Here is an 18,280-nt window from a genome sequence, read left to right on the forward strand (position 1 = left end):
CCTCGGGAAGCAACTGGTAAGTGACCAGGGCTTGGGGTGGTCAGGGTCAGAGGCCTCCACCCATTTGTGGAATTTGTAGGACAATAAGGAGGACCTCACCTTGCTGCCGAAGCTTTCCTTTAGCTGAGGTACATTTGCGTCAGGAAAGAAGGCACATTTATCTTATTTCCTCTTGCCTAAATGGCTCTTTAGTTTCTCTGCTCCCAGTACAATCAGTAACAGCCTCAGGGACAGACTCTCCAAACACTCAAATATACGGCGGAATCCCAGTACCCTGTAATCCGACAGGCAGGAAAGAAAGCCACGCTTAAAGTTCATCCTAAGAAAATAATCAGAAACGTGGAATAATGTACGTACCAGGCCAAGAACACAGCTATCTTTACATCCTTACGTTAGTGAAAACTGAAAATGACGCAGATGTCTAAAAATGAAGATTTGGCTAAATAAATAATACCTCTTTCATCTGAGGGTATATTACATGGTCACTAAAAATAGCGGTTTTGAAAATATGTGGGAGCGTAAGAAAATGTTTAATACATAATATTAAATTGGGATTCAAAACTTATAAAACATGTATATATTTACATCTTAAAAAGACTGGTGAGGGGACTTCCCTGGTGGTGCAGTGGTTAAGAATCCGCCTGCCAATGCAGGGGACATGGGTTCGAGCCCTGGTCCGGGAAGATCCCACATGCTATGGAGCAACTAAGCTCGTGCGTCACAACTACTGAGCCTGCGCTCTAGAGCCCGTGCTCCGCAATGAGAGAAGCCACCGCAATGAGAAGCCTGCGCACCGCAACAAAGAGTAGCCCCTGCTCGCCGCAACTGGAGAAAGCCTGCGCGCAGCAACAGAGACCCAATGCAGCCAAAAATAAATAAATAATAAAATTAAAAAAAAAAAAGACTGGTGAGAATATTCACCTTAAACATCAACATCTGTAATCTCACAAGGTGGCTTAACACGGGATTGTGTTTATGCTTCATTTACTGTTTCTAAAATCTCTGTGATGATCAGGTACTATTTTTAAAAAGGAGATTTTTTTAGGGAGAATTTTCTGGAGAGGAATTTAGCAACACCCTTACCAAGAATACCTTTTAAGACGTTTAATGGCATTATACAGCGTCCTATTTTGAGGAAAGGGTAGGTGGTTACCACTGAATTCACCGTAGCTTTCAGTCAAGCTCAGTAAATCCCTGGGCACGTCCCTGTTGTGAGTTTCTGCCAGGTGCAGAAGCCACAGGAAACCCAGATCCCAGAAGAGATGGGGAGGTGGCTGTGGGATAGGGTCTGGGAGAGCCCAGAGAAGGGGCCCGACCCAGCCAGGGCAGGGGTGGGGATGGGGGACTTGGCAAGGACAGAGGGGGAGGGGACACCTGGGCACAGAGGGATGGGGAGACAGGGAAAGCAAGAGGGGTCCTTCAGGGGGCTGCTGCCGAAGCCCGGGGGGTGGTGCGGGCTGCTGCCCTGCCGGAGGGGTGAAGGTGAGGGTGGGGGAAGAACCCTAGAGGGAGAAGCTGCAGTGCCAAGAGGACCCACGAGATGGTTCTTAGCTAAACGCAGGACCGAGAAACAGCGCATCACCTCCAAACTCATAGGCCGCCCCTCCCCGCTCAGCATCTGTCTCTCATTTCTCAAAAAAGCGCCTGGGACGGTCGTATGGGTTGGGAAGCTGTGCTGTGTGCTCAGCGCGTACAGGGTCGCCTGCGTGGGCCGCGCCGTCATCATCGCTGCGAGAGAAACCAGACGCCCCTGCGAACCATCAGAAAGCTAAATTCAGAACCAGCACGCTGCTCGGGGCCACCCTGAAGAACCCGGAACCTGTATGCTTCCTGATCTCGTCTGCTCTGTCCCTGAGAACTCTTCTAGAGCCCAAGGAAGTCCTTTCCAGCCTTCAGGAATGGGGTTGGGGGAGCAGGATGTAGGAGAGGGAGAGAGGAAACCACAGACGCACACGGCACGCAGGTGAGCCCAGGTGGGCAGGGGCTCCCTAGAGGTAGGTACCACACGGCAAGCTGGGACTCGGGCCTGACTGGGATAGAGCAGGCCAGATGTTCCCATCACCTTCCCAAGGCCAGGGGCTGCACTCCTATGATGCAGCCTCGGGTGCAGAAGGAGTTTCGATATGTGTTGCATGTGGACCTGGCAGAGCTTGGGCTGGATGCCGGGGAAGGTGACGAGGAGCACACATGAGATGCCACTGTGGCCACAGCAACGTGGAAGGCACTGTGTAGCAGGGAGAGCTGCCCCGCAAGAGCAGGGAGCCTGTGGTGCCCGAGGGCCTGGGATGAATCTTCTTCCAGGAAGTCTTCCCTGACTACCACTTCCTCTGCTCAACAGAGTGGGGCTGTCCAGCGCTCCCCTGGTTCTCTCAGCCCCATCACAGTGCGGATTACCTGCCTAACCATGGGTCATTTGCTTACCTGTTAACGCTACTAAACTATGAGTCTTGGGGGGCATTACCGTACCTTACTCAAATACAGAGGCTGGACGGAAGGATGGGCGGACCCATGACGGATGCGTGGGTGGATGGACATGCACAGATGGAGAGATAGGGGATGGGTGCACCAATGGATGGATGGACGATGGATGGGAGAGAAGAGGGGAGGGAGGCCAGGGGGATGAGGAAGAGAGGAAAGAGGCAGAAGAGGAGGAAAAGCCAGTCGGCAGAGAAGCCAGTCGTCAGTTCTAGTGACCGGCGGGGGTCGTTGGAGCTGGGACAGAGGATCCCGGACCTGAGGAAGACCAGGTGCTGGGGTCAAGATGCAGGAAGAAGAGGCCTGGGCGTTGGGGACACTGAGGGATTTCCTCAAACTTCCTGTGACCTCCCGGCCCCCCCAGATCTGCCCCGGAGTATTCTGCAGGCACCTCGAGGCCTTGGAGGCTGACCTCATCCAACTGTTGATTCCAACTGCATTATTTATTGAATAGACTCAAATCCTGGAAGTTTTCAAGTCAGCACCTCCCTCGATTCCTATCTGCTCTGAGTCTTGTTTAAATCAAACTCAGATCTCCATGGCGATACTCAAGCAAACACAGAGAGAGACCGGCCCAGGGGCGGAACACGGCGGGTGGAGAGCCAGCCGGACACTTCAGGGGAAGAGGCGAGGCAGGAAGCGGCCCGCTGACACCTCCTAGGTGCCAAGCGCCGCGCACGCAGGACGTGTTGTCACGCTCACGGCCACCACGAGGTCTGTGCCATCAGTCTCATGATATAGACGACGCCCGGGGAGGGAAGGCACAGAGCCAGAAGGGAAACCGGATCTGTCTGGGGACACTGACCACGCAGCCACCCAGACCACAAAGGACCCCCAGCACCTGCCGTCAGCCTACTGTCTAAGACTTTCTCTCTAAAATAAGCCCCGCTCTTCCGGGCCACAGAGGGTAAGGCTTGTCCCCTGTTTAAAGTCCCTCACGAACACTCAGCACTGTCTACCTGTAAGGACCCTAACAGCACAACAGCTCTTTGCCCAGACATTCGGGGCCCCTAAGACACAGGCTGTGATGACCGAGGCTGCCCATGGGCTTCTGGAACGCTCTGCACACGGCCTGGCTCTGCCCACCTCACCCTCAGGACAGCCCAGCTGGGCAGACGTCCCCACCCCCAGGCCATCATCCGCCTCCACAGAGAAGGACCTTGAGGCTTCTTCACGTCAGTGAATGTCAAGAGGCCATCGTCTGGGGACTTCCCTGGCGGTCCAGTGGTTAAGACTCCGCCTTCCAGTGCAAGGGGTGTGGGTTCTATCCTTGGTCGGGAAGCTAAGATCCCACATGCCTTGCAGCCAAAACACCAAAACATAAAACAGAAGCAATGTTGGCACAAATTCAATAAAGACTTTAAAAATGGTCCACATCAAAAAAAAAAAAATCTTTAAAAAGAAAAAAGAGGTCATCGTCTAGCTGTGGTTTGACGGCTCAAATTCCCCAGACTCTGCATCCTCAACACATAACCCTACAATTCTCTACGTTAAAAAAATGGAGAGAGAGGGAGAGACCCCGGGACCGCAGAACCAAATGTGGTTTGAAATGAAATGGTATCAAAACACAGTAACATTACAGGTAAACAGAAGTGGTCTGGAAATCTCAAAGGCCAGCTCGTCTGGAATATAAAGTCTATACAGCAGAGCTTCCCAAAGCTTGTTCTGTGGAAAACCAACCCCAGGAAATGCTCAGAGGAACAAAAATAAAATAATACGTAAAAATTAAAGTGTATAAATAAAATTTAAACAAGTGATTGATGCAAATAAAAATTAAACTAAAATTTAAAATAAACTAAAATTTTTTTAAAAATGAAAGCTTATGGAATCAGTTGGGATGGAGAAATGCCACACGACCTTCTCCTGGAGATGTACGACGCCCATTGGTACGTTAGAGATGCCAGTACGTCCTACTGCAAAGGACCCTGATGGGTTTTCTTCCACCTAAGTAAGTTTACTACCTGACTTATATGACCACAAAACATGTATTTTCTGGAAACACCTATGACCACCCGTGATACTTTTGACTGTCATTCAGCAAACATTCACTTCACTCCCCTCCCCTCCCCCACTGGTGTTGGGTTTGACCTGTGACTTGCTCTGGCTAATGCAATTTAGCAAATGTGAGGGAACAGAAGCCTTATATGTTCTTGGGGGGTGGGGAGGGCTTGACTCTCTTGCTCCCGTGTTGTGCATGGGAAGAACGGGTCCTGATGGCCTTTGGCCAGTCAGCTGGGCTCCCAGCACAAATGCAGATGTAGCAGAGCCAGGACCACCAACCTGCAGCTCAGGTGCAGCTGCCCAGCCACCCCAGCCTAAGGCAACCAAATCACAGTTGCCCCGGGGGAGAGACGTTCCCGGTGTTTGCCACCGAGTTCGGGGTGACTTGTTACACAGCATCATTGTCACTGCGGCTGAAAAGGACACCAGCCTACAGAAATACTCTTCTAAGAATCGCACTTCTAAGAATCGCGTATTAAAAAATATGACATAGAGGAACATTCTTAGGAGGAAACATTCTTAGAAGGTGTTGGGAAAGAATGAATGGCACATAGTAGGAGCTCAGGACACAGTTGGAGGACACCCGTCTTAAAATTAAGGGTCCTGGAGAGGACTTGTGTTATTCACAGTGGAGAGGCAGGGTTGAAGAAAATATTAAGCAATAGATGGGCACGAGATATGAACAGGTTAAGTCCCAGAGGAGGAGACTCGAATAGTCAATAAACAAAGGACAGTATGTTCAATTCCATGAAAAATCATGCAACTGCAAAATAAAATAATATTGAACTACGCTCTCACATCTGCTTGAATGCAGACATACAAAGTCTGCTGATTCCAGAGACGTGGGGCTGGAATCGCTCTGCAAACAGATTGACAAAGGAAGAGAAAAAGGAAGGTGGAGACGTGGACAGATAGTCTCTGCAGCCCTGATGAGAAGAGCTAAATCCGGGGGATAAAAATCCTGGCGTTCCCACAGCAGGGGAAGGCTTAGCTCAACCAGCTTACGTGGCCGACAGGGATAAATTACCAATTACTCAGCGGGAGTATCGGTCACACTTCTGAAGGCAGCACGATGCCATTTACATTAATTTTTAAAACACAGTAAACCGTAGAACATATTGATTGTGGACAGACGTACTTGTGTACTTAACACATGATGCCCCCGTGGGGACGATCCAGGCAGGGTTACTTCTGGGATGGGGATGGCGGGGCATGGGGGAGGTGGAAGGAGGGAGGAGAGAGCTGGGCTGCATCAGAATCTCGAGCGGTGTGTTTCTTTAAGAGCTGGAGGTCCCGGAAAGAAAAAAGAAGTAACATCTATCACAGCTAGGGAACCGGTACTGGGCTAGACTAGCCTCTGCTGCGGTAACAGCTGAAGCCCTAAACTCCAGTGACTTAACCCATATTATTCCTGCTTACCGTCCACTGGCTCAAACAAATCAGATGACCCCACAATAACCACAGGGGACACCAGGGAAGGGAGGAGAAGCTTGGATTATTGGGCGAGCACGTAGTTGTCTCTGGCACGTGGGTACCCAGGGAAGCCGGCACACCACATTCCGCGCTTTCTGTGCATGTTAAAGATTTCATGATTAAAGTGAGGACGGCGGGAGAGAATCGCCCTCCCCTCACCCCAATAAAAGGGTGGGAGTTCCACCAAGTCACTCAGAGAAAACCTGAGACCCGCCCCATGGGTATTCCCGAGGTCGCCCCAGCTGAAGGTCCTGCCCAAGGTCACAGGTACGGGTAGAAGGGCAGGGCCGGCACGCCTTCACGCCGTCCAGGCACCGTGTGAACGGGGCCGTGGACCAGGGGCTGCATCACGGCAGAGGGAAGGTGGGCCGAGGCCCACTTCCTCTCTGGCTCAGAACGCTCCCAGCCCCTCTTGTTCTGTCTGACGGTATCGGGGCCGACTCTCTGCTTCTAGCTCCTACACCACCTGCAGGGAGGGCCTCATAGATGCGAAGGGTCTTGTAGGTCCTGGCGGTGTTTCCCAAGGACCGCATCTCCACACTTCCATCCATCCATTCATCTGTCCATCCATCCCTCCATCCTCTCAGTCCTATGTTTATCGGTACATCTATCCCTGCATCTGTCCACCCATCTGTATATGCATCCATCCATCCATCCACCCAGCGCCCAACATCACCTTCCGCGCCAGATCTGATCTGGGTTCTAGGCATCGGGAGCCCGTCAAGTGGACCCCACAGGTCTCCATCCTAATCCGTGTATGTTCTGCAAGGCAGGTGGAGGAGGGAGTGGGGGCACGGAGAGACAAACTATACACGCAGGAACCCCTACACTCAAGGAGCGACGAGACAAGGAATGCCTGGGGACTGCTTTACGCTGAGCAGTGGGGTGGCTTTTCTGAGGAAACGAGGTTTATGCTGAGATTGAATGTCCACAAGGAGGCAGTACCCGAGCGTCAGCGCCAAGCGTACGCTGTGCCAGCTGCCGCAGAAGGGACGGGCCCTTGCACGGTCAAGTTTCAGCCAGCAGGCCAGGTGGCTGGAGACGGAGGAATAAGGGTGGGCGGGGGGGGGAGTGGAGGAGTTGGGGTGGGGGATGGGATAGGAGTCAGGGGCTCAGCATCTCTGCGGGGGATGTGACGTGGATGCCAGTCCGAGAGCCCTGGGAAGCCAGCAGGATGCTAAGCCTCGCTCCCAGCCAGCCCAGCCCCTGGCTACTCAACGCGTGGTCCCTGGACCAGCGGCCTGGGCACATCCAGGAGCCTGTCAGAAATGCAGACCAGGGAAGTCTGAGGTGCACTGCTCTGGACCAGCCCTTCCTGGGGCTGTTCTCCCCTGGGGCACTTCTGAGACGTCCCCACACTGCGTCCACATCTTCCAAGGCAGGGCCTGAGCGGTGGTAGTTTTTAAGAGCTTTTCCGGTGACTTTTACATACCTCCCGCTAAGGGCCCACCGTCTACCCACTGGCCGTTGCTCAGCTCTCGAGGGCTTGCGTTTACCTTGTTAGCAGCATTTATGAGGCAGCCGAGTCTCACTGGCCATTTGGGATCCAGCTTCGGAGACACAAAATGAGCCTCTCAGGACCCCAGCCCGCGTTGGCCAGCGGCAATCTGGGCTCTTGAAACTCGGCCCTGCGGTTGCCCAGACCAAGTCATGCGAGCCGTGAACGCTGCCCAGCACTGCTCAGAGTTTGCCTAGCAGCCCAGCAAGCTCAGTGTCACCTGAAACTTGTTAAAACCGTGGCACGTCAGGCCCCGCCCAGACCTGGGAGTCGGAGTCTGAATTTCAGCCAGACCCCAGGTGATTCACACGCCCCTGAAAGTGGGAGAAGCCCTGCTTTGGGAGATGGATTTTTCAACTGGGGACAATATCGCCCCCAGGGGGGTACAAATTGGTTCTTGAGGGGTGTGAAGATTCTTACCGTTCATGTACAAAGCACATATTCCACATAGAACCTAAACAGAAATACAGAGATGGGCAGATGAGGGATTGGGAGGAAAATGTCTAAGAAGGCTCCTCGCAGGGAGGGAAGGGGCAATCATGGAAAAACAGTGGGTCCCCGTTTTCACACTGAAAGGCCGGCCTCCTGGAGCCCCCTCAGTTCCTGTCCGTCACCCACTCTGCCTGAACTCCCTCGGCACCTAGCAGAGAGCCCTGAACCACGGGAAGAACCTCTGACGTCCTCCTGCAAGACGGGGTGCAGGAACACAGGGGGACACGTACAGATCATTTCGTTTTAATTTTCATATTTCTAAGACTTTATCCTGATGTTAAAATCGTTACAGTTCTATCAGGAGGAGATACAACTTGCACGTGAGGCCTTTAGATGTGCCACGAGCATCCTCATTCTTCTGTACTTGCCGCCGCAGCTCCTGGCTCTGCCCACTGAAATGCCCCCGCCCGGACTTGGATGGGGAGTGGTGGCGATGCACGGGTGTTGGCCACGGGGTCTACCAGGGCAAGGAAGCAGGACAGGACGTGGGCGTGTGTGCATGTGTGCATGTCAAGTCCCTAAGGCCTTGCAAGGAGAGGGGCTGGGGGGTGGAGGCAGTGAGGTGAGCTGGGATCCCCTGAGGATGCAGAGGGAAGTGTGGCTGAGGGGACAGAGGACAGGGACAGGTGCAGGAGCCATCGAGGCAAATAGATCCAGGTGTGATCCCGGAGCTTGGCAATGGACTGTGTACTGGGCTGAACGGTAGCACCAGAAAGATCTGTCCTCATCCTAACCCCCAGAGACTGTGTGCGACCTTATTTGGAAAAGAGGCCTTTGCAGATGCAATTAAGTTAGAGATCTGGAGATGAGATCACCCTGGATTACCTGGGTGTGTCGCAAATCCAAAGACAAGTGTCCTTATAAGGAACGCACAGAGGAGAGACACACGCGGCGCTGGGGGGAGGCCCGGTGAAGATGGAGGCAGAGATGGGAGAGATTCGGCCACTAGGGGAGCCACCAGGAGCTGGAAAAGGCAGCAAGGCTCCTCCTCCAGAGCCTCCAGCGGGAGCCCGGCCCTGCCCGCATCTCGATTTCAGACTTCTGGCCTGTAGGACTGTGAGAGAACAATTTCTTCTCGCTGTAAGCCCCCAGTGTTCAGTCATTTGTCCCAGCAGCCCCAGGACATTTGCACAGACTGGACATGCAGGCCAGGGCAGGGTCAGCCGGCTCCTCTAGTTACCATTCGCCTCAGGAGGCTCCAGGAGGGGAGGTGGACCAGCTCTGTTCTCGTCCAACCCCGGAGGCCAACCAGCAGCTTTCTCAGTGGCGCGGGGCTCCCTCCCTCCCACCCACGCCTGCACTGATGCAAAGGGGCCCGGAGGCTGAACAGAGAACAGCACCCACGCAGAAGGAAGGGGCAGAGTGCTAGACCATTGAAGCCAGCCAGGGAGAGACACTCCTGACAAGCGGCCCATGAAATGCAGGACAATTAAAAATGCATTCAGCTTAGATTTCGGAGAGCCATTTCCAGAATGTAAATCCCACACCTGTCATTAAAAATGTATTTATTACAATTACACGGGAGAATTCTTGGGAGGCTGGGTGCGCGTTCAATAAGTGTGTCTTTAATAACCCCATTGAATACGTGTTGCCAGGCACTGACACCCTTAACCTCCCTCCACGTGCACCCTAAACGGCAGACAGAGGGCGGTGGCATCCCAAGAAATGACCGATGCCATTCTTCCCCCTTCCAAACAAACTTGCACAAGTCTCAAAATAGAGGGGACATGAGTAGACGACGCTCACAAGAGAACATGCGATTAAACACAGAAACTGCCCCCCTTGCTAGGAATCACAGGCATGCGAATGAAAACGACACTGCAGTCCCTTTGGGCCGGTAGGTTAGCAAGTTTCAGAAAAGCTGTCAGCCTGAAGCCGGCCAGGAGGCAGGGCACTGCCCCAGGTGGAGAGTTGCTTTCCTCCTGAAAAAGAATTTGGTACTGGAGCATGCCACCGTAAATCTGCTCAGTAAAGACGCGTCCCAGGGAACAAAACGGAAAGGAAGGCGCCATGCTGAAACTGCGTACGGCAGCAGCAGGGCTATAAGTACTAGAATGAATCGATGCAAGGGGCGAGTGCGGGGCCATAAGACATGACGCAGCCCGTGGCACAACATGGAAAAACGGGAAACATCTTGTACGTGCGAAAGAAAGAAGGTTCACAACTTTATTCTATCTACGTCTCACTGTACAACTATCTCAGCATAAGAGGGATGAGATAAACAAAGAAAGTAATTGGGCCCCACGCGCGGGGATGTGGGTGAACTTTCTTGAAATGACTGATGCTTCTGTATGTATTTTTAATAAAGGAGAGAAAATGTCTGAGTCTAGAGACAGTAATGAGAAAGGAATGTGGAAAATTAACATCTGTTAATTTGCTTTGGATTAAAACTGACATTAGAGGGTGTGCTGTCCTGGGGACGATTCACAGGTAATCTCCTTCAGCCGCACAACCTCCCATCCAGGGATATTTTATCCCCATTTTACAGACAAGGAGACTGAGGCTCTCCGGAAGAAAAAGAGGCCCCTGTGGAGCAGCTCTGAGGTGAGTGGTTTGGCCTCCTTGAGACAGGCTGGCACCTGGGACCCTTTGCTGCAGCCCTTGCACCTGGACAAACATCTCCTGGAGCAACAAAATACAAAGAAACTACAAGTGACTAAAAATAACTGCGAGCACCCGTGCAGTTGGGGCAAATTATGGACAACACGGATACAAACAGACAAAAAACCCAACTGCCACTTCTGAAGAGCCAGCAGCAAAAACAGGGTGTGGGGAGCAAAAGCAGGGTCCTGAGCATGCCCCCTGCCCCCCTGCACTCAACCCCACGGAAGGGGTGGTCAAACCACTTAAGCTGCCCCTTCTCCGGGACCTGCCCCTCCCCTCACCCCATATAAGGAACCAGCTCGCCGCCCTCAGGGAATGAGCAAGGGAACCTGTTGTTTGTTTTCGCTCCCCCCTGCTGCAGCAGGGGCCCCAGTAAAGCCTTGCCTGAATTTCTTGTCTGGCCGCTGATCAATTTCTATTGATTAAGGAGGCCAAGAACCCTGGTCGTTAACATCCTGGTTTCCCTACCTGCTTCTGAAGATTTCTGAGTCCGGAGGCCTGGTCCCCATGCTGTGGGGCTGGCCAAGGTCTGTTCCACCCGTCATGCTACCCCGACTAGGCCTCGCAGCAAATTTTAACTACACCCAGCAACTCTGTCTGAATGAGCACACGTTACCCCAGGAAGGCCCCTTGACTACCCGAAGCAACATTTCCGATAACCTCACTTTCTCCGTCCCCAGCGGTGCTGAGATGCTGCGAGAGCAGAGGGAAGCTGGTACCCACACTCAGGGTGGATTAGCGAACGTTCATGAAGATCTGGGCTGACAGACAGGCAGGAGTTGGGGAATGCGTTCGTTAGTCGAGGAATTCCGCTTGGAGGAAGAGAAGACAAGTGCGTCTCTCCACTTTGCAGCCAAGGGGACCTGTCCTTGGACCATCCACCTGGCAGGAGGGAGCCCTCCAGGGGCTGGCCCTTCCCAAGGAGACTGGCCCTGAAACCAGTCCTCAAATGTGAATCTTCAAAGGGCAGCCGATGAGATGTCACTGGAACTTTAATGCTCTCACCACTTCCCGCTCTCCTCCCAAACAACGAACGGCCTCATCGGACCCTGGAGGGGCATTTCTGAAAGCAACCTCCTTGGTGGGCGAGTTGCTTCAAGGCACGAGATCAGAACAGTACCAACACATAAAGAAGTCGGGGGTCGCAGCAGGAAAACATCTGTCGCAGACTGCTTGTCCTGAGGCCGGCGATGGAATTGGAAAGCAGGCTGGTGAGTTTGGGAGGCAAATCCACAGCTGAGAGGGGCAGGCTAGGAAAGGTGCTTCTGTTGGAAAAGGGAAGGAAAACACACGGCTCCCCAGACCCCACATCAGCACCAGGGCGACCAAGCCGGCTGGTCCAGGGGCGACCAAGCCGGCTGGTCCAGGGCAACACTGTTCCTCATCTAGCAAAGAAAGCACCCAACTCAAGGGTCATTTTGGCAACTGGCCAAAGCATTACGGAATTCCCTCAGTAAGAACCAACGATGAATCATGGCGCACCTTCACTAAAAGTAAAGCCAAAAGTCAAAAATAAATCAACTCAAGGTGGTTGCACATAAATCAGGAGTCCTGATCCGCAGCTTTCGGCGTTTTTAATGGATTTCAAATTTAAAAACCAATTAATTATTAGTCAAGAAACACATCTTGGAAAGCAACACGGTTCAACACCCAGACAACATGGGAATGGCGCACGGGGCCCGGTGGACACAGCATCCTTGCCCGAGAGAAGCTTTGAAACCACAGCCCAAGATGCTGGGAAACTTCCTTCCCCTTCCTGGGTGAGCAGACGTAAATACAAAGATAATCATAACCAAAGCGACTTCTCAAGGCCTCCTTCTCTCCCACCGCATTTAAAACATCAAAGAGGCTGCCTAATTCTGGGGCTGAATTCACATTTCGCATATAAAGAGATAGTACCCGTCGTTGGCCAGGGGCGTTATTTATTTACCAAGCTCTCTGGGCTGAGCCAGGAAGAAAGAAAGACACCCGGACGGTGAGGATAATCGGTGTGTTTGGGGGACTCCAGGAGCCGTGTCGGAAGCTCAGAGCAGAAGCAGAGGAGACTGCGCAGTGACCTGAATTCACAATGCAAACCCCCTTCCCCCGGGGGAGGAAAAACAGCAAGGGGAGGAGAACACAGACAGAAAGGAAAGAAAGCAAAGAAGCCTTCTGAATGGCTGTCTGTTCTCCAGCCCTGTCTGTGTCACTGACGAAACACTTTAATAGTTTCAACTTCTGTATGCGTTTTCTAGCCAAAGAAAAGTCGAAAGGCCGCCAGCCAATGGGGGCTGCTCCAGCCGGGCCTTCGGATCTCAGACCCCGGCCTGGGAGACGCGCAGGTATGGGAGGAGAAAAGGCCCACCCTCGGGCTGACTTACCGCCACAGAGAACTTTCCAGAACCTTCCCCATGTCTGCATGGTAATACTTCGTCAGGATTAAGATCACCTGTGGCGGCAACAAAGACAAAGGCAGAAATCAGTGGATTTCAAGGTTCTGAACGGGGGATATAATATAACACTTCCCCCACCCAGGATCTGGGGTGTCTCCAGTGTCAGCTGCCCGGGCCTCTCTAGTTGACCCCGGAGTCCCGGCCACCTTGCCCCAGAGCACTCAGACCCGGCGCTGGTTTCTGCTCCGCAGAATGATCTGGGGAACATCCCCGTCCTGTGAGGTCCACCCAGTAGCTGCCACTCGGCAGGAATCACTCCAGCTCGGGCCTGGACGGTCTCAAACTGTGGTCCAAGGGATGCTGAGGTGGTGGTCCTGGTGGGCACAGAACGCATGGGGCAAGGCTTCCAAAGAGGGGCTGAGTCCCCACCAGCGCCTTCGAGAATGACCAGAAGCTGGCCAGCACGCAAGACAAGGGCATCCCCGGAAGTACATGGTGTCATTACGTTCCCCGGAGAGGCGGCTGATGACAGAGCCAGCGACGGCGGGCTGGGAAGGTGGGCGAGGACAGCTGGGACGGCTGGAGGGGCCCATAAATCATCGACGGCACACACACTTTTTACTGGTGCTGAACTATTCACCACACACACTGGGCCCTACTTAACAAGACATCTTCATTTCATACCTGTGCAGGAAATGCAACTCTTTATAAAAATGAAAATCAACGTGTGTAAGAGCACCCCAAAACCCTCCCCTCAAAAACGTAACGATCACAAGGAAACGAGGCTTCATTCACCTGCCGGGCAGCAAAAGAGCCCCCTCCCCCATGACTTCACGAGCCACTGCATTTTCCTGGACATCACATTTCATTTCACTCACTGCCAGACCCTATTAGCTGCTCCCAGCATTCCCGTTGCCATGGGAACCCCGGGAGGTAAAGTGGGAACAGCCCCTGGGTCCCAGCAGTGCCACTGGCCTGGATAATTTAGGGTCACCACACTGGCCATCCCCAAGTTTGGTTCCTTCTCACGAGCAGGACTTTCTCTGCTCTCCGTCTTTGGGGGCGAAGCCGCTGCAGCAGTTTAGCTGGTCTTTCTTTCCCTGGTGATTAAAGCAGGGAAGATATAAGGAAGGGATGTCAAGTGAAACAGGCCAGTGTGCGTTTTAGAGGCAGCGATGATTAAAAAAAAAAAAAAAAAAAAGAACCAGAGGTCTCGTCACTGGAGGCGCGATCAGCCTGCCTTGCTGGGGAACAAAGCTATTTTCTCCTGCCGTGCTCTCGGGCTGCCCTAGTCAAGCAGGAATCCTCTGAAGATTGGGGGAAGGCAGCAGAATGACAGGCCCTGGACGTGCAGGAGACAAGCGTATTTTTAACCTATTGATTTATATTTTATACTCTTGCTGTTCCCAGAGGGGATTTCAAGAAGCGGGAGTATGACAGCTGGAAGGGACCTCAAAGTCTGTTTAATCCGGCCCCATCCAGGGTGAAATCCTCACCCCCGCAGCCTTCTCGAGCACCTGCCATCTGGGCTCTGCTCGCACGCCTGGAGGGGTGGGGGGCTCAGCCCCTACCGTGGTGCCCGGGCCCCTGCGTGGGCTGAGCCCAGTCTCCCGGTAAATTCTGCCCGTGTGGACTAGTTCTGCCACTGTGGACGATCACCAAGGGGTTCCCCCTCCCACTCCCTTCTGGGTGACATTCCCCACTCATGCCCACCCCCTTCATCCTAAGCTCCAGCCATTCCTGGCCTTTGCACAAGCTGTTTCTCATCTTGAGACCCTCTTCCCCCCACCACCTCTAATGCCTTGGTTAAATGCTACTCAGCTTTCAGGTCTCAGGCCAATTGACACCGCCTCCAGGAAGTCCCCCAGGCCCCTCCCCTGGATTCAAGGTCCCCTCCAAAATCCTTCAGACCCTGCGCTTCCCGCTGCCCCAGCACAGCTCATGGGGTCTGTTACCAACACTGGGTAATGAGCCCTTTAGGGAGGGGACTGTGTCTTGTTTTATGCCCCAGCACGGGGCATAGCGCCTGCTGTATCATGAGCACTCAAACCGCTCATGGGAAGAAACAGGAGGTGGCATTTCCCAAAGTGATGATAAATAAGGCAACGAAGCCAGGCAGAGGCGATGCCCTGGGCATCCATTCACAAGCCACCCTCTTCTGTCAAGAGGGCACCATCCCTCTTCGTGCAGGGGGACGGACTCGCTCTCCTAGCACCACCCTGACCTGCTAAGCCTGAGGAGAGTCTGGGGTCCCGAGACCAGGACCCGAGTCGTGCCTGCTCGGGGCTGACGCAAGGAGCTGCCCAGCTGGTCAGCCTGGGGGATGGAGAGAGCAGGGCAGCCGCAGCCGGCACCCCTGACTCTGCAGCTGCCAGCGGGAAGGACCCCTCTGCTTTGGGGGCAGAACCTTCAAGCTCCAGGCACCTCGGTTTCTGGATCTACAATGAGGAAATAATACCCAGCATCCCCTGGGAGGATGGGGATAAAGTTGTCAGCAGCACCTGGGAAGGGACCCACACACACCTTGTTAACACTCGCCCATGCCAGCTTTGTCACCGACGTGTGGGCACCAGGGCACGCGGTTCACCCACATCAACTCTACCCCCGGCAATCCTAGGGGGCCACCGTGTTATGGTCCCCATTTGACAGATGAAGCAACTACAGCAGAGAAAGCTTAAGTACTGCACCAAAACCGACTCATCCAGGAGGCAGACGAGCGGGATGCCTGCTTCCTGGACGCGGAAACCATGGGACTTCAGAGCTCAACTGCCAGGCTAAACCCACGTTCCGTCTATTCAACGTCGTTTCAAAGAACTAAAATGTATGACATGCCTTCTGGGGCCCTCAGCTAGTGGGTTTGGAAATGAAATATCCCAGGAGCTATTTTTCCAGCAGCTGGTGTGTTACTGCAGCTCTGGGGCGCTTTGATCTGGGCGGGAGAAAAATCCGGAATGTGAGTTGAGGCTTCTGTGTTTGGGCCGTTGCCAAGGGTCTCCTCCCCGCCCGAGGGGCCGCCTGAGCCCACTGGAGTCTCAGGACGGTAGGAAATCCAAGGAGAAGACAAGGATTGTGAGCTGCCCCTTCCCGCGGGAGGACAGGCCACAGCACCACTATCACCACACTATCCCGCATCACCCCCGTGTCCTGCTTTCTGCCTTCCGGTCCTCTGGGCCCTGGGGGGCGGGACAGGCTCATGATGGGGGTGCTGGGGGCTTACACGGCGCCAGCTCAGCGCGTTTATCATCGGATCCTCACTCGGCCCCCCAGGGAGGGGTCGCTGCTATTGTTCCCATTTTACTGATGAGGAAACCGAGTCACAGAGCTGACAACTCGCTCATCTGACATTGTACACGACAGAACCAGGGCCTCTTGTGGCCAATCCAGGGCTTTCATTGGCTCTGTTTCCATCCCCCGGCTTCTCCGTGATGTCCGCCTTCCCAGCGTGGGACGCAGAGACGCCCCCGGCTGCGCCCTCACCAAGGTCCAGCCGGCAGCCCTCCGCCCCGAGAGACCAAGCCGTGACCCCGGAGGAGCCAACCTCTCTGGACTTTCCCCAAACCTGCCTGTTCCTGAGGCCGCTGGGCCAGAAACCCTGTGAAGGCAGAGGCTAGGGTTAGTGCCCCTTTGATCCCCCCGAAATTCCCGGAGCTTAGCTCAGAGCAAAAGTTCACCACGGTTTGTTGAGTGAGTGAATGAATGAGTAAAGGAATGAATATCTCCGGACAGAAGCTGATGACGAGAGGAACCAGAATCTGTCCTTCAGGCCAAGCCACAGCCGACCCCACTACCCCGATGTCTGGGTTCCCTCCAGAGCCCGTCTGCCTGGACCACCCCTCCTCTGACCCCAGCAGACACCACCCGAGGGTGCAGAGCACGCCCTGTTCTTGAGCCCTGAGGCTCGCTCACAGCAGTGCCCAGCCCGACCCTCAGGGCAGGAAGCTCAGGAAGCCTGGTGGGCGTGAGATCCCCCAACCCCCTTACCTGGGGAGAGTGTCCCCGGCAGCCGGGCCGGTGGGCAGGCACCAACCTGTGCAGATGTTCGGGCCCGCGCTCAGGAGGCCCTGCGCTTGGTTTAATTCTCTGCTGTCACATCTTGAAATTCTTAAAAAGCTTGAACAGGGGCCCTAGGTTTTCACGACGCAAGGGACCCCGTGAGCAACATAGCTGGTCCCCAGGCAGCTTCCTGCTCCTCTGATGTTCCCAAGTTCAGTGCCCCTCCAGTCCTCCCCATGCCCTGGAGACAGCGTGTCTACTGGACGCCCAGTTCTACCAAGCCTGCTGAGCCCTGTATCCCTAGTCAGGGAAGCAAGGAGGGCAGGTCAAGTCAGCGGCTGGAAGGAGGCCCACATGGGCATCAGATTAAACACCAGAGCCCACGGGAGCCTGGGACAGTTTCCTCCAGTGCCTCACTCTAGAAGTGGAGAGAGTGAGGTTCAGAGAGAGAAAGGGGCTCAGTGGGCACAGACGCTGGTCCCCAGAGATCCCGGTCCAGAGCCCAGCCACGCACCCACTGCCCCTCCCATTAATCCAGGGCCCGTGCCAGCCTGCTCCCTCACTGTGGGTGGCCAAGGGCTCTCTCTCTAAGAAGGAAAGGAAACCCTGGCGTCCATGATCAGCTCATGGAGAGACCCCCAGCTCCATCACCACCAGCCTGTCTCCGGCCCCCACTCCACAGTTCAATTCCAAACCCAGCAGTGAGTCATTCGATGTGCTCGTCTCTCTTCTGTCCGGTGAGCCTCTTATATTCACCTTGCAACAGGGCGCCGGGCCTGTGTCTCAAAGCGCCTGAAAGGGGCTTACGGTAACAGCCCAGTAGGTGGAGGAAGCCCCGCCCACCAGCCGAGGACCGTGATGTGTCATGAAGGGGTCTCTTGCTCTGAGGGCAGGCTGGTGTGGGGGAGTCTCGGTGCCCAGGGCTGATGGAGGCCAGTCCCACCTGGAAACAGCATCCACTGTGCCGTTTATATTTTCTCCATCAGGTCTCGCTGGCGCTCCTGCCACCGCTTCTCAGATGCATGAGAATAAAATGAGGAGGGGGCAGTGCAGCTGGACCACCTGACCAGTCAGTTAAACCCTCTGAGCCCCGGTTTCCTCATCTGTGACATGGAGCTGATTCACGTAGGACCTCATGAGGCTGCTGGAAGGGTGATGTCTATGCACACGAGCTTATACCAGAAATCACAACACAGATGCTGGGGCTAAGGCCCCGCCCCCTGAGCGGCCCCCGGCACGTTTCCAGGTCAGTTATTTCCGGAATCCTGGGGTTGGATTTACAAGAACATCACCACTGATGGAAAGCTGCTGGAGCCTCTTCCTCTCGGTCGGTACCCATCTGGGTCGGAGTCAGCAAGGGGTGATGGCTCGA

At 54.3% G+C, this 18,280-nt stretch overlaps 1 protein-coding gene across 1 annotated transcript in view; it reads right to left on the reverse strand.

The window, feature by feature from the left end:
* SORCS2 (sortilin related VPS10 domain containing receptor 2) overlaps window positions 1-18,280 on the reverse strand; it is a gene marked incomplete at its 5' end in the record, with an annotated part of 475,854 nt that overhangs the window by 282,072 nt on the left and 175,502 nt on the right. The window contains one exon of the mRNA XM_079921045.1: window positions 12,904-12,971. Within this exon, the coding sequence (XP_079777171.1) occupies window positions 12,904-12,971 (68 nt within the window). The remainder of the gene's footprint in view (window positions 1-12,903; window positions 12,972-18,280) is intronic.

Source organism: Stenella coeruleoalba (assembly GCF_951394435.1).
Source record: "Stenella coeruleoalba genome assembly, chromosome: 4".
Lineage (NCBI taxonomy): Eukaryota > Metazoa > Chordata > Mammalia > Artiodactyla > Delphinidae > Stenella > Stenella coeruleoalba.